The sequence below is a fragment of the Pristiophorus japonicus genome, chromosome 6, assembly GCF_044704955.1.
Source record: "Pristiophorus japonicus isolate sPriJap1 chromosome 6, sPriJap1.hap1, whole genome shotgun sequence".
NCBI lineage: Eukaryota > Metazoa > Chordata > Chondrichthyes > Pristiophoridae > Pristiophorus > Pristiophorus japonicus.
Window position 1 is genome coordinate 69,277,852 of NC_091982.1, and position 14,627 is coordinate 69,292,478.

The following is a 14,627-nucleotide window of genomic DNA, read 5'->3' on the forward strand; positions in this document are numbered from 1 at the left end:
TAGAAGGGCCTAATGGCCTACTCCTGCACCTATTTTCTATGTTTCTATGTTTCTATACATCCACCCATTATACACATGCCGTTATACACACTGTCTGTTATACACCCCGCCCATTATACACCTGCCCGTTATACACCCACCTGTTATACACCCCGCCCATTATACACCCCGCCTGTTATACACCCGCCCGTTATACACCTACAAGGAGGTGTGTCTGTTATGTGGTGATGTCAGGAAGCACTTCTTCACACAAAGGGTTGTGGGAAACTGGAACTCTCACCCCTGAAAATCTGTTGAGGCCAGGGTTCATATGGAGCTTTGAAGACTAATAGATTTATGTTGGGTAAGGGTATTATGGACATCATCCCACTCCACTTCAGGGTGAGGCTGCACTGCAGGTTTAGACTCCAGGTTTACAAACAGCTTCTTGGTGTAACTGCAGCAAATTGTATTCATGCTTGTGTGCACCAAATGGTGAGTGTAGGATGGTCGGCGACACAGGATAGTGTGATCGCCGACAGCGAGCGGTACCCTGCGGACAATCGCAGCCCATGCTGTCAGACACTCAGTCACTGCATCACAATGCTAATCCTAGATGTAAATATGGGCCTGCAGCTACCCGATGCTTACCAATAAAATGCCAAAGTGGGTGAGATGGTTACAGTAGCAGGTTGTGTATCTCGAGCTGCTGCTTACAACTTCACAGCCCGAGGAATTCCAGCCCCCAGCACCACCTGAGAGAAAAAGAGAGGCATTTCTAATCAGGAATCTGCAATACAAAGGGGAGAAAGTGATGTTCCAGCTGTACAGAGCCGCGGTCAGACCCCGTGTGCAGTAACTGTGTTCAGTCCTGGGCCCCGTCCCCAGGGAGGGTATATCGGGCTCGGAGAGGGGCAGCGCAGATTCACCAGAGTGATACATAGAAACATAGAAACATAGAAAGTAGGTGCAGGAGTAGGCCATTCGGCCCTTCGAGCCTGCACCACCATTCAATAAGATCATGGCTGATCATTCCCTCAGTACCCCTTTTCTGCTTTCTCTCCATACCCCTTGATCCCTTTAGCCGTAAGGACCATATCTAACTCCCTCTTGAATATATCCAATGAACTGGCATCAACAACTCTCTGCGGTAGGGAATTCCACAGGTTAACAACTCTCTGAGTGAAGAAGTTTCTCCTCATGTCAGTCCTAAATGGCTTACCCCTTATCATTAGACTATGACCCCTGGTCCTGGACTCCCCCAACATTGGGAACATACTTCCTGCATCTAACCTGTCCAATCCCGTCAGAATTTTATATGTTTCTATGAGATCCCCTCTCATCCTTCTAAACTCCAGTGAATACAGGCCCAGTCGATCCAGTCTCTCCTCATATGTCAGTCCTGCCCGGGGCGGAAAGGGTTAAATTAGGAAGACAGACCGGGCTTGTATTCCCTTTTGAAGAATATTGAAGATTAAGGGCTGATCATATTCAATTGTTTAAGATGTTTGAAGGATTTGATAGGGTAGAGAGAAACGATCTCCTCTGGTGGGAGGAGTCCAGAACAAGGGGACGTCACCTTAAAATTCAAGCCAAGCCGTTCAGGGTGATGTCAGGAAGCATTTCTTCACACAAAGGGCAACGGGAATCAGGAACTCTCTCCCCCAAAAAGCTGTTGAGGCTGGGGATCAGTTGGAAATTTCCAAACTGAGATGGATATATTTTTATTGGGTAAGGGGAGCAAAGGCGGGTAGATGGGGTTAAGTGGCAGATCAGCCATGATCTGAATGAATGGCAGAATATTTTGAGGATGTAACTAGTATAGTGGACAGGGGTGAACCAGTGGATGTGGTGTATTTGGACTTTCAAAAGGCTTTTGACAAGGTCCCACACAAGAGATTAGTGTGCAAAATTAAAGCACATGGTATTGGGGGTAATGTATTGATGTGGATAGAGAACTGGTTAGCAGACAGGAAGCAAAGAGTAGGAATAAACGGGTCCTTTTCAGAATGGCAGGCAGTGACCAGTGGGGGTACCGCAAGGTTCAGTGCTGGGACCCCAGCTATTTACAATATACATTAATGATTTAGACAAAATGAATTGAATGTAATATCTCCAAGTTTGCAGATGACACTAAGCTGGTGGCAATGTGAGCTGTGAGGAGGATTCTAAGAGGCTGCAGGGTGACTTTGACAGGTTAGGTGAGTGGGCAAATGCATGGCAGGTGCAGTATAATGTAGATAAATGTGAGGTTATCCACTTTGGTGGCAAAAACAGGAAGGCAGAATAATTTCTGAATGGTGACAGATTAGGGCAACGAGATCTGGATGTCATGGTTCATCAGTTATTGAAAGTTGGCATGCAGGTACAGCAGGCGGTGAAGAAAGCAAATGGCATATTGGCCTTCATAGCGAGAGGATTTGAGTATAGGAGCAGAGAGGTCTAACTGCAGTTGTACAGGGCCTTGGTGAGGCCTCACCTTGAATATTGTATATAGTTTGGGTCTCCTAATCTGAGGAAGGACATTCTTGCTATTGAGAGAGTGCAGCGAAGGTTCACCAGACTGATTCCCGGGATGGCAGGACTGACATATGAAGAAAGACTAGATCGACTAGGCTTATATTTAGAAGAATGAGAGGGGATCTCATAGAAACATAGAAAATTCTGATGGGACTGGACAGGTTAGATGCAGGAACAATGTTCCCGATGTTGGGGAAGTCCAGAACCAGGGGACTCAGTCTAAAGATAAGGGGTATGCCCTTTAGGACCGAGATGAGGAGAAACTTCTTCACTCAGAGAGTTGTGAACCTGTGGAATTCTCTACCACAGAGAATTGTTGAGGCCAGTTCATTTGATATATTCAAGAGGGAATTAGATGTGACCCTTATGGCTAAAGGGATCAAGGGGTATGGAGAGAAAGCAGGAATGGGATACTGAAGTTGCATGATCAGCCATGATCATATTGAATGGTGGTGCAGGCTCGAAAGGCGAATGGCCTACTCCTGCACCTATTTTCTATGTTTCTAACAGGTTTGAGGGGTTGAATGGCCTCCTCCTGTTCCTGTGTAATGAGGGAATGTTTGCAAGTAGCACAATCCCCATTGGCCAGGGCTGGAGTGGACTGGCTCGCCCCAGATTGGTCGGGATTCTCACAGAATAAATAGGTGCAGGGAATGCAGAGGGGCACTGAGGGTGGGGGGGGGGGGTGGCGTTGGGGGTAGGGGGTGTGCGAGGGGGTGGGGGGGGCTCCTGAAGGGGAGGGGCTTGGGGTGGGGAGAGCTCGGGGTGGGGAGGGGCTCGGGTTGTGGAGGGGGAGGGGCTGAGGAGGGGCTGGGTATAGGCTCGGGCTGGTGAGTGGGAGTGGTTGGGGAGTGGGAGGGGCTCAGGGTGGGGAGGGGGAGGGGCATGGGTGGGGACGGGCTAGGGAGGGGCTGGGGTGGGGAGGGGGTGGGGCTCGGGGAGGGGCTGGGGGAAGTGCTGGCGATGGGGGGGTCTCGGGGTGGAGAGGGTTTCACGCTGGGGCGGGGCTCGGGGTGGGGAGGGGGAGGGGCTGGGAATGGGGAGGGGCTCTGGGTGGGGAGGGGGAGGGGATGGAGAGGGGCTCGGGGTGGGGAGGGTGAGGGGCTGGGGATGGGGAGGGGCTCGGAGTGGAGGGGATCTCCCGATGGGGTGGGGCTCGGGGCGGGGAGGGGGAGGGGCTGGGGATGGGGAGGAGCTCTGGGTGGGGAAGGGGAGGGGATGGAGAGGTGCTCGGGGTGGGGAGGGTGAGGAGCTGGGGATGGGGAGGGTCCCTGGGTGGGGAGGGGGAGGGGATGGAGAGGAGCTCGGGGTGGGGAGGGGGAGGGGCTGGTGATGGGGAGGGGCTCGAGGTGGAGAGGGTCTCCCGATGGGGAGGGGCTCGGGATGGGGTGGGGGAGAGGGAGGGACTCGGGGTGGGGAAGGGCTCCCGAAGGGGAGGGGCTCTGGAGGCTCGGGGATCACTCGGCGGGACCCCTGGTTGCAGGACCTGGGCGGTGAGTGAGACTGACTGACGGTGAACAGGAGCCGCTGGGACCACCCCCGCTGGCCCTGGCTCAATGTGCCAATGTCAGTTATTCACTCTGCGCTGTGGGCGTCGCTGGCAAGGCCGGCTTTGATTGCCCCTCCCTCGTTGCCCTGGGAAGGTGGGGGAGAGCCGCTGGGAGCGGCTTTGATACAAACTTTGGGGCTCACCGGGACACTTCACAGGGCAGTGAAGAGTCAACCACAGTGTGGGACTGGAGTCACCTATAGGCCCAGCCCAAGTAAGGGTGGCAGATTTCCTTCTCTAAAGGACGTTCAAGAACCAGTTGGGTATTTACGACAATCCGACAGCTTCATGGTCATTTTTGCTGAGACCAGATGTTATATAAAGCAGGAAACTCACGGTGTCGCTCAAAGTCCCAGAACACACAGGTCACCGATTCGTCACTCTGTCAAACACAAACATTTGTGTTAGTCCGCGGGCCAGCGAAAAGCTCAGCCTCAATGTACAATCCCCTCGGAGAAGGAAGCGCGTTCAGCATTTCCATCAACTCCGACTCCCAAATATTGAAATATCGATACTGGGGGTGAAATTGTTGGCCTGGCGGTTCCATTCACATCTACCTCCCAACAAACCTCCACCTCTGCAATACCACCCGCCGATTACACCCCGCCCGTCACACCCCACCCGTTATACACCCGCCCGTCACACCACGCCGTTATACACCCGCCCGTCACACAATGCCCGATATACACCCCGCCCGTCACACCCTGCCCGTTATACACCCGCCCATCACACCACGCCCGTTATACACCCGCCCGTTACACCCCGCCCATTATACATCCGCCTGTCACACCCCGCCCATTATACACCCGCCCGTCACACCCCGCCCATTATATACACGCCCATTATACACCCGCCCGTTATACACCCGCCCATTACACCCCGCCCGTTATACATCCGCCCGTCACACCCCGCCCATTATACACCCGCCCGTCACACCACGCCCGTTATACACCTGCCCGTCACACCCCGCCCATTATATAACCGCCCATTATACACCCGCCCATTATACACCACCCCATTACGCACCGCCCGTTACACACCGCCCGTTATACACCCGCCCGTTATACACCACCCCATTACACCCCGTTCATCGCACCCCGCCCGTTATACACACGCCCGTTATACACCACCCCATTACGTACCGCCCGTTACACACCATCCGTTATATACCACCTGTTATACACCACACTGTTATACACCCACCCATTATACACACGCCCGTTACACACCCGCTCATTATACACCCGCCCGTTATACAACCTGTGTTACACCCAACCTGTTATACACCACCCGTTATACACCCCGCCTGTTATACACCGCCCGTTATACTCCCCCTGTTATACACCCAACCTGTTATACACCGCCCGTTATACACCCGATCGGTATACACCGCCTGTTATACACCCCGCATATACACCCCACCCGTTATACATCACCCGTTATATACCCCGCCCGTTATATTACGCGCCTGTTATATAACCCGCCCATTATGCGCCCCGCCCGTTATACACCCTCCCGTTATAGATAGCTTCTACAGATATGTGAAAAGAAAAAGATTAGTGAAGACAAACGTAGGTCCCCTGCAGTCAGATTCAAGTGAATTTATAATGGGGAACAAAATAATGGCGGATCAGTTAAACAAGTACTTTAGTTCTGTCTTCACGAAGGAAGACACAAATAACCTTCCGGAAATACAAGGGGACCGAGGATCTAGTGAGAAGGAGGAACTGAAGAAAATCCTTATTAGGCGGGAAATGGTGTTAGCGAAATTGATGGGATTGAAGGCCGATAAATCCCCGGGGCCTGATAGTCTGCATCCCAGCATACTTAAGGAAGTCGTCCAAGAAATAGTGGATGCATTGGTGATCATTTTCCAACAGTCTATCGACTCTGGATCGGTTCCTATGGACTGGAGGGTAGCTAATGTAATACCACTTTTTAAGAAAGGAGTGAGAGAGAAAATGGGTAATTATAGACCAGTTAGCCTGACATCAGTAGTGGGGAAAATGTTGGAATCAATTATTAAAGATGAAATAGCAGCACATTTAGAAAGCAGTGACGGGATCGGCCCAAGTCAATATGGATTTATGAAAGGGAAATCCTGCTTGACAAATCTTTTAGAATGTTTTGAGGATGTAACTGGTAGAGTGGACAAGGGAGAACCAGTGGATGTGGTGTATTTGGACTTTCAAAAGGCTTTTGACAAGGTCCCACACAAGAGATTGGTGTGCAAAATTAAAGCACATGGTATTGGGGGTAATGTACTGACATGGATAGAGAACTGGTTGGCAGACAGGAAGCAGAGAGTCAGGATAAATGGGTCCTTTTCAGAATGGCAGGCAGTGACTAGTGGGGTACCGCAGGGCTCAGTGCTGGGACCCCAGCTATTTACAATATACATTAATGATTTGGATGAGGGAATTGAGTGTAATACCTCCAAGTTTGCAGATGACACTAAGCTGGGTGGCAGTGTGAGCTGTGAGGAGGATGCTAAATGGCTGCAGGGTGACTTGGACAGGTTAGGTGAGTGGGCAAACGCGTGGCAGATGCAGTATAATGTGGATAAATGTGAGGTTATCCACTTTGGTTGCAAAAACACGAAGGCAGAATATTCTCTGAATGGTGGCAGATTAGGAAAAGGGGAGGTCCAGCGAGACCTGTGTGTCATGATACATCAGTCATTGAAAGTTGGCATGCAGGTTCAGCAGGCAGTGAAGAAGGCAAATGGTATGTTGGCCTTCATAGCTAGGGGATTTGAGTATAGGAGCAGGGCGGTCTTACTACAGTTGTACAGGGCCTTAGTGAGGCCTCACCTGGAATATTGTGTTCAGTTTTGGTCTCCTAATCTGAGGAAGGACGTTCTTGCTATTGAAAGAGTGCAGCAAAGGTTCACCAGACTGATTCCCGGGATGGCAGGACTGACATATGAGGAGAGACTGGATCGACTGGGCCTGTATTCACTGGAGTTTAGAAGGATGAGAGGGGATCTCATAGAAACATATAAAATTCTGACAGGACTGGACAGGTTAGATACAGGAAGAATGTTCCTGATGTTGGGGAAGTCCAGAACCAGGGGACATAGTCTAAGGATGAGGGGTAAGCCATTTAGAACTGAGATGAGGAGAAACCTCTTCACTCAGAGAGTTGTTAACCTGTGGAATTCCCTACCGCAGAGAGTTGTTGATGCCAGTTCATTGGATATATTCAAGAGGGAGTTAGATGTGACCCTTACGGCTAAAGGGATCAAGGGGTATGGAGAGAAAGCAAGAAAGGGATACTGAGGTGAATGATCAGCCATGATCTTATTGAATGGTGGTGGAGGCTCGAAGGGCCGAATGGCTTACTCCTGCACCTAATTTCTATGTTTCTATGTTACACCCGCCTGTTATACACCCTGCCCATTACACACCGCGTGGGAGTGTACCTGTTTTGGAGTTAAGTGCTGTAGAGTAACTTTCACAGGATCACTGAGATTTTTGATGTCTGTTCCTTTGACACTGCTGGACACCACGTAACTGTTGAGCCTTTGGCCAGATTGGTAGCGGTCCTGTGGGAACACCATGCAGTATCTTTCACTGTATAACACGATATTGCTCAATAAACGCAAATGATAAGAACGTGATAATTCCTTGAAATTGTTTTGATCAATAAATGCAGGGATACTAATATAATAGATAAGAATAGATCATACTAACATAATTGATCAATAAACAGATTGTGTTCACATAATCTCAACCAATAAACCCAGGTCAAAATAATGCAATATTGGGAGGTAAAGATTGGTAACAATAAACCGTCTTTGCACTAATGTTGGTTGGATCAATAAACACGATTGAGCGACTGTACTATCAATAACAAGAGAAGGTCAGAGGGTGTAAAATGGATCAGTTACCAGAAAGAGTGAGGTTTCGCCATAAAAGTGGAATTGTATCCGAGAATCCAGGGCTTTGGTCAGTGGCAAAGGCTTTTGTAATGAAGAAGGCAACTCAATGAATGCCACAGAATCTCTGAGAGACGTGTCATTCATGTAGATCTAGAATCAATCAATGCATTGTTTCAACAAATCTCCCCACGCAGTGCTTACACCCCGCACAGTTTGAGAATTCAAATTCAGTTTAAAAATCCTGGAAATAAAAATCTGGTCCCAGTCAGTGACCATGAAGCTGCCGGATTGTCGTAAAACCCCCAACGGGTTCACTGATGCCCCTTTGGGAAAGGAAACCTGCCGCCCTTACCCGGTCTGGGTCTATAGGTGACGCTCTCTCTTTCTCGCTCTCTCTCACTCTCTCTAGGGCCTCAATTTCCCCAAAGTTGTTTTTTGGTGTATTTCCCCACTCTCCCCTCCCCCACACTCCACCACCTTCCCCCACTCCCCCCATCCCATTCTCCCCACCCTCCACTCCCCTCCCCCAACACCCCCACCCTCCTCATCCTCCCCTCCCCCATTCTCCTCTCTCCCACCCTCCCCCACTCTCCCCTCCCCCATCCTCACAAACCCTCCCCTCCCCTCCCCCACTCTCACCTCCCCCACCCTCCCCCACTCTTCTCCACTCTTCCCTCCCACACTCTCCCCTCCCCCATCCTCGCAAACCCTCCCCTCCCCTCCCCACTCTTCCCTCCCCCAACCTCCACTACCGCACCCTCCCCTCCCCTCCCCCACCCTACCCCACACTCCACTCCCCTCCCCCACCACCCCCCACCCTCCCCATCCCCCCCTCCCCCACCCTCGCTCACCACCCCTTCCCTCCCCCACCACCCACCCTCCCCTCCATCCCTCCCCCACCACAAAAACCACAGGCAATCACCCCTCCCCTCCACACACTGCTCCCCTCCCCCACTCTCCCCTCCTCCACCCTCCCCTACTCTCCCCTCACCCACTCTTCCCTCCCCCACCCACTCCCACCCTCCCCTCCCCACCCCCACTCTCCGTTCCCCCATCCTCCCCTCCTCTCCCCTTCCCCACCCTCCCCCACTCTCCCCTCCCCCACCCTCCCCCACTCTCCCCTCCCCCACCCTCGCCCTCTCTCCCCTCCCCCACCCTCGCCCTCTCTCCCCTCCCCCGCCCTCCCCCACTCTCCCCTCACTTCCCCTCCCCCACCCTCCCGCACTCTCCCCCACCCTCCCCTCCCCCCCCTTTACCTGCTGAATGAAGCCATCGATGTATGACATCACACCGAAGGCAATGCCCCAGAACTGAATGAAGTTTACGTTGACCAAAGTCATGGCTACTGTTGCCGCGGCGATGTTGACTTGGTTCCCATGGAATTCTAACTTATTTCCCAAAGTCTCCATTATGTTCAAAATCCTGAAAGGGCAAAGAACGTTTCACCGGGGTGTGGATGCTGACCGAAGCTGTGTTCCAGAGTCCGGAGCGAATGACCTCGCGACCCTGGCGAATGACCCACGACACCGGCGAATGACCTCGCGACCCCGGCGAATGAATGACCCCATGACCCCGGCAAATGACCTCGCGACCTCGGCAAATGACATCGCGACCCCGGCAAATAACTTGGTGACCCCCGTGCCCTGCAAGCAGCGGGATCTTGCTGTGCGCAGTCAGTGCGGCCGGGTTGCTCACTCGGGGGGCAGCACAGGCCCAACAAAGGTGGTGTAGTACTGAGGGAGCACGCCTGTCGGACAGGCAGTACAGAGGGAGCGCTGCACTGTAGGAGGGGCAGGACTGAGGGAGCCCTCCAGTGTCAGAGGGGCAGTACTGAGGGAGCCCCACACTGTTGGAGGGGCGGTACTGAAGGAGCGCCACACTACACTGTCGGAGGGGCAGTACTGAGGGAGAGCTACACTGTCGGAGGAACAGTACTGAGGGAGTACTGCACTGTGGGATGTGCAGTACTGAGGGAGTGCTCCACTGTGGGAGGGGCAGTACTGAGAGCGAGTCGCACTGTTGGAGGGGCAGTACTGAGGGAGCGGCGCACTGTCGGATGGGCAGTACTAAGGGAGCGCTGCACTGTCGGAGCAGCAGTACTGAGAGAGCCCTGCACTGTCAGAGGGGCAGTACTGAGGGAGCCCCGCACTGTCGGAGGGGCAGTACTGAGGGAGCACGCCCTGTCGGATGGGCAGTACTGAGGGAGCGCTGCACTGTCGGAGGAGCAGTATTGAGAGAGCCCTGCACTGTCAGAGGGGCAGTACTGAGGGAGCCCGCATGTCAGAGGGGCGGTACTGAGGGAGCGCCGCACTGAGCTGTCGGAGGGGCAGTACTGCGGGAGCGCCGCACTGTCATAGGGGCAGTACTGCGGGAGTGCTGCACTGTCGGAGGGGCAGTACTGAGGGAGTGCTGCACTGTGGGAGGGGTAGTACTGAGGGAGTGGTGCACTGTCGGAGAAGCAGTACTGAGGGAGCGCTGCACTGTCGGAGGGGCAGTTCTGAGGGAGTGCCACACTGTCGGAGGAGCAGTACTGAGGGAGCGCTGCACTGTCGGAGAAGTAGTACTGAGGGAGCACTGCACTGTCGGAGGGGCAGTACTGAGGGAACGCTGCACTGTCGGAGGGGCAGTACTGAGGGAGCGCTGCACTGTCGGAGGGGTAGTACTGAGGGAGCGTTGCACTGTCGGAGGGGCAGTACTGAGGGAGCAACGCACTGTTGGAGCGGCAGTACTGAGGGAGCGCCGCACTGTTGCATGGTCGTCTTTTGGATGAGATATTAAACCAAGGCCCCGTCTGCCCTCACAGGTGGTTGTAAAAGATTCCTCGGCCACTATTGGAAGAAGAGCAGGGGAGTTCTCCCCGGTGTCCTGGCAAGTATCTATCCCTCAACCTTTATCACTAAAACAGATTATCTGGTCATTATCACAAAACTGTGTGTGGGAGCTTGCTGTGCGTAATTAGGCTGCGGCGTTTCCTACATTACAACAGTGACTACACTTGCAGAGTATTTCATTGGTTCCAGAACCAGGAGACACAGTCTAAGGATAAGGGGTAAGCCATTTCGGACTGAGATGAGGAGAAATTTCTTCACTCAGAGAGCTGTTAATCTGTGGAATTCCCTATCGCAGAGAGTTGTTGAGGCCAGTTCATTGGATATATTCAAGAGGGAGTTAGATGTGGCCCTTACAGCTAACGGGATCAAGGGATATGGAGAGAAAGCAGGAAAGGGGTACTGAGGTGAATGATCAGCAATGATCTTATTGAATGGTGGTGCAGGCTTGAAGGGCCAATGGCCTACTCCTGCACCTATTTTCTATGTTTCTATGTAAAGCGCATTGGGACATCCTAAGGTGGTGAGTGGAGCTATAGAAATGCAAGTCTTTCTCTAAAGTTCTGTAAAGTAGTTTGATATTAAATTTGAAGCCACACCTGGAGTACTGCATACAGTTTTGGTCTCCTTATTTAAGGAGGGAGTTTTGGTCTCCTTATTTAAGGAGGGATATACTTGTATTGGAGGTAGTTCAGAGAAGGTTCACTTGGTTGATTCCTGAGATGGGGGGGTTGAGCAGGTTTGGCCTGTACTCGTTGGAGTTTAGAAAAATGAGAGGTGATCTTATTGAAACATATAGGATATTGAGGGGGCTCGACAAGGTAGATGCAGAGAGGATGTTTCCCCTCGTGGGAGAATCTAGAACTAGGGGGCATAGTCTCAGAAATAAAAACAGAGAATGCTGGAAGTGCTCCAAGTGTGGTCTAACCAAGGTTCGATACAGGTTCAGCATAACTTCCCTACTTTTCAATTCTATCCCTCTAGAAATAAACTCTAGTGCTTGGTTTGCTTTTTATGGCCTTGCTAACCTGTGTCGCAACGTTTAGTGATTTGTGTATTTGTATCCGAGATCCCTTTGTTCCTCTACTCCATTTAGATTCTGTGAAGGAGTTTGATTTTAAAGTGAGCTTACCTTGTAGAGAAGCCAAACAGATTTTCGGTTTTATTCAGGAGGTTGTTGATAATCCCGATCACATGCTTGCCCAGTGTGAGATGGATTATCGCTATTTGTACAATGTCCGAGGTCTTGGAAACAACTATCCCTAGATCTTTGGGTGAGAGGCATTGTGCGTTGGTGGTGAGGAGCAGAATATGTTTGGCTACATCCTCTGCGTTTTCTGGTAAAAAACAAATTGTAAAGGAAAAGATGATTTGTGGTGAATGAATGGAGACCATTTATCACCGTGGGTACAGGGTCTGGGGGCATACAGGGTCACCATGGCTACAGGGTCTGGTGGCATGCAGGGTCACTGTGGGTACAGGGGGCATGCAGGGTCACCGTGGGTACGGGGTACAGGGGCACGCAGGGTCACCGTGGGTACGGGGCCAAGTCGGATCACAGTGGGTACAGGGTACGGGGGCATGCAGGGTCATCGTGGGTACGGGGCCAAGTCGGATCACAGTGGGTACGGGGTACGGACCAAGCAGGGTCATGATCAACATCTAGTGACAGGATCCAGGGTCTACCTGACACGATGGAGGTAGCAATCGAGTTCACCCCTCTGGATGGACCGCATTCCGGGGCACATGATGTTTCTCCACCAACAGCCCCGCCCCCAAGCTCCCGCCATTGGTCGATTGACACGTCAATCGTCGCAGCCAATACTGCTGGCCACATTACCCACAATCCTCTGCTCTCTCCACTGTGTGATTTTACTGACTCACACGCTCACTGGGCCAGGGGACACTCGGGATGGGCAATAATGTGTCATGTGGTGTCTCCTTGAGCCACTGCAGGCCCTGTGGTGATGGACAGCAGTTGAATACAGCTTGCGGGGCTTGCTGGGCCAATCATAGGCAGTTAATAGTCAACCACATTGCTGTGGGTCTGGAGTCACCAATAAGCCAGACCGGGTAAGTGTTATGTATGCAAACCTCAGCAATATGTAAGACTTGCCACCAGAGGGCACACCTGTGGGAGACCAAAGGGTCACCTGTCCACCCTGGGCAAGCAGGTATAAAAGGCAATCCACCATGCTGCTTCCTCACTTTGGACTTACATTAAAGAGACCAAGGTCAAAATGGTTTGAGCTTACAACACAGTCTTGTGGAGTTATTCTGAACATAATAATTGGCGACGAGTTACAGATCACAAATTTTCACGTGGTAATGGCTGCCGTTGGTATTCTTGAGAGATTTGTTGAGGGTGATGATTGGGAAGCCTTCGTTGAGCGTCTCGACCAGTACTTCGTGGCTAGCAAGCTGGACACGGCTGAGACAGCGGTCAAGCGCAGGGCGATTCTCCTCACCATATGTGAGTCTTCGATATATGGCCTCCTCAAAAATCTGCTGGCACTGGTCAAACCAATGGACAAGACTTACACAGAGCTGTGCACGCTGGTTCGGGAACACCTCAAGCTGAAGAAGAGCATCCTAATGGCTCCATCGCTCCGAGGGCCAGAACGTGGCGAGCTTTGTCGACGACCTAAGACGCCTTGCGGGACCATGCGAATTTGCAGGAGCTTTGGGGGAAATGTTGCAGGACTTTTTCGTGCTTGGAATCGGCCATGAGGTCATTCTTCACAAACTGCTGTCTGCCGAATCCATAGATCTGAGCAAGGCCATCACGATAGCCCAGCCTTTCATATCCACGAGCGACAACATGAAACAGGTATCTTCACAGCATCGAAGCTCACCGGCAAGCACTGTGCATAAAATAATGCCTTCAGCAGGCAGAACAGTACATGGCAGGGCTTACACGCCTGCAGAGGCCAGACCTAGGGTGACTCAGAGTCCGCCGTGGGGCGTGAATACGTATCCATTAACACCATGTTGGCGCTGCGGGGGCAGTCATAGAGCCCATCAATGTCGATTCAAGCACTATGTGTGCAAGGGCTGTGGAACAATGGGGCACCTCCAGCGAATGTGCAAACGACCGTGCCTCACCATGTGGCAGAGTCAGCAGAGGACGACCGATCCGGCGTGGATCACGCTAAATGAGTAAAGAGAGGCAACTCGACCCGAGGCTGAAGAGGAAGGCTGAATGGGGTACACATCTTCACCACCAAAAGCCCTCCAATAATGTTAAAAGTTAAACTTAACGGCATTCCAGTCTCCATGGAATTGGACATGGGATGAGTCAATCAATCATGAGCCAGAAGGCTTTTGAGAAACTGTGGGGCAACAAGGCACAGAGGCCAAAACTGAGTCCGATTCACACAACGCTGCGCACTTACACCAAAGAACTCAAACCTTAGCAGCAGTGCGGCAGTGAAAGTATCGTACGACGGAATGGTGCATGATTTACCACTATGGATTGTACCAGGCGATGGCCCAATGCTGTTTGGCAGAAGCTGGCTAGGAAAGACCCGATGGAACTGGGACGACATCAAAGCACTGTCTTCGGTGGATGACACCTCGTGCACCCAAGTGCTAAACAAATTCCCGTCGAGCCAGGCATCGGCAACTTCACAGGCGCCAAAGTGCAGATCCATCTAGTCCCTGATGCACGACCCGTTCATCACAAGGCCCGAGCAGTTCCATACATGATGCGAGAGAAAGTCGAGATCGAGCTGGATAGACTTCAACGAGAGGGAATCATATCGCCAGTTGAGTTCAACGAGTGGACCAGTCCAATTGTCCAATTGTGCCAGTGCTAAAGAGCGATGGGATGGTCAGAATCTGCGGAGACTACAAGGTAACGATCAAC

At 52.1% G+C, this 14,627-nt stretch overlaps 1 protein-coding gene across 1 annotated transcript in view; it reads right to left on the minus strand.

The window, feature by feature from the left end:
- Nucleotides 1–14,627, minus strand: part of adgrg4a (adhesion G protein-coupled receptor G4a) — a 90,321-nt gene that overhangs the window by 41,315 nt on the left and 34,379 nt on the right. The window contains exons 9-14 of the mRNA XM_070882066.1: nucleotides 11,892–12,096; nucleotides 9,188–9,353; nucleotides 7,941–8,081; nucleotides 7,473–7,595; nucleotides 4,385–4,430; nucleotides 631–734 (exon numbers count right to left, since the gene is read on the minus strand). Coding sequence (XP_070738167.1) covers nucleotides 631–734; nucleotides 4,385–4,430; nucleotides 7,473–7,595; nucleotides 7,941–8,081; nucleotides 9,188–9,353; nucleotides 11,892–12,096 — 785 coding nt within the window. The remainder of the gene's footprint in view (nucleotides 1–630; nucleotides 735–4,384; nucleotides 4,431–7,472; nucleotides 7,596–7,940; nucleotides 8,082–9,187; nucleotides 9,354–11,891; nucleotides 12,097–14,627) is intronic.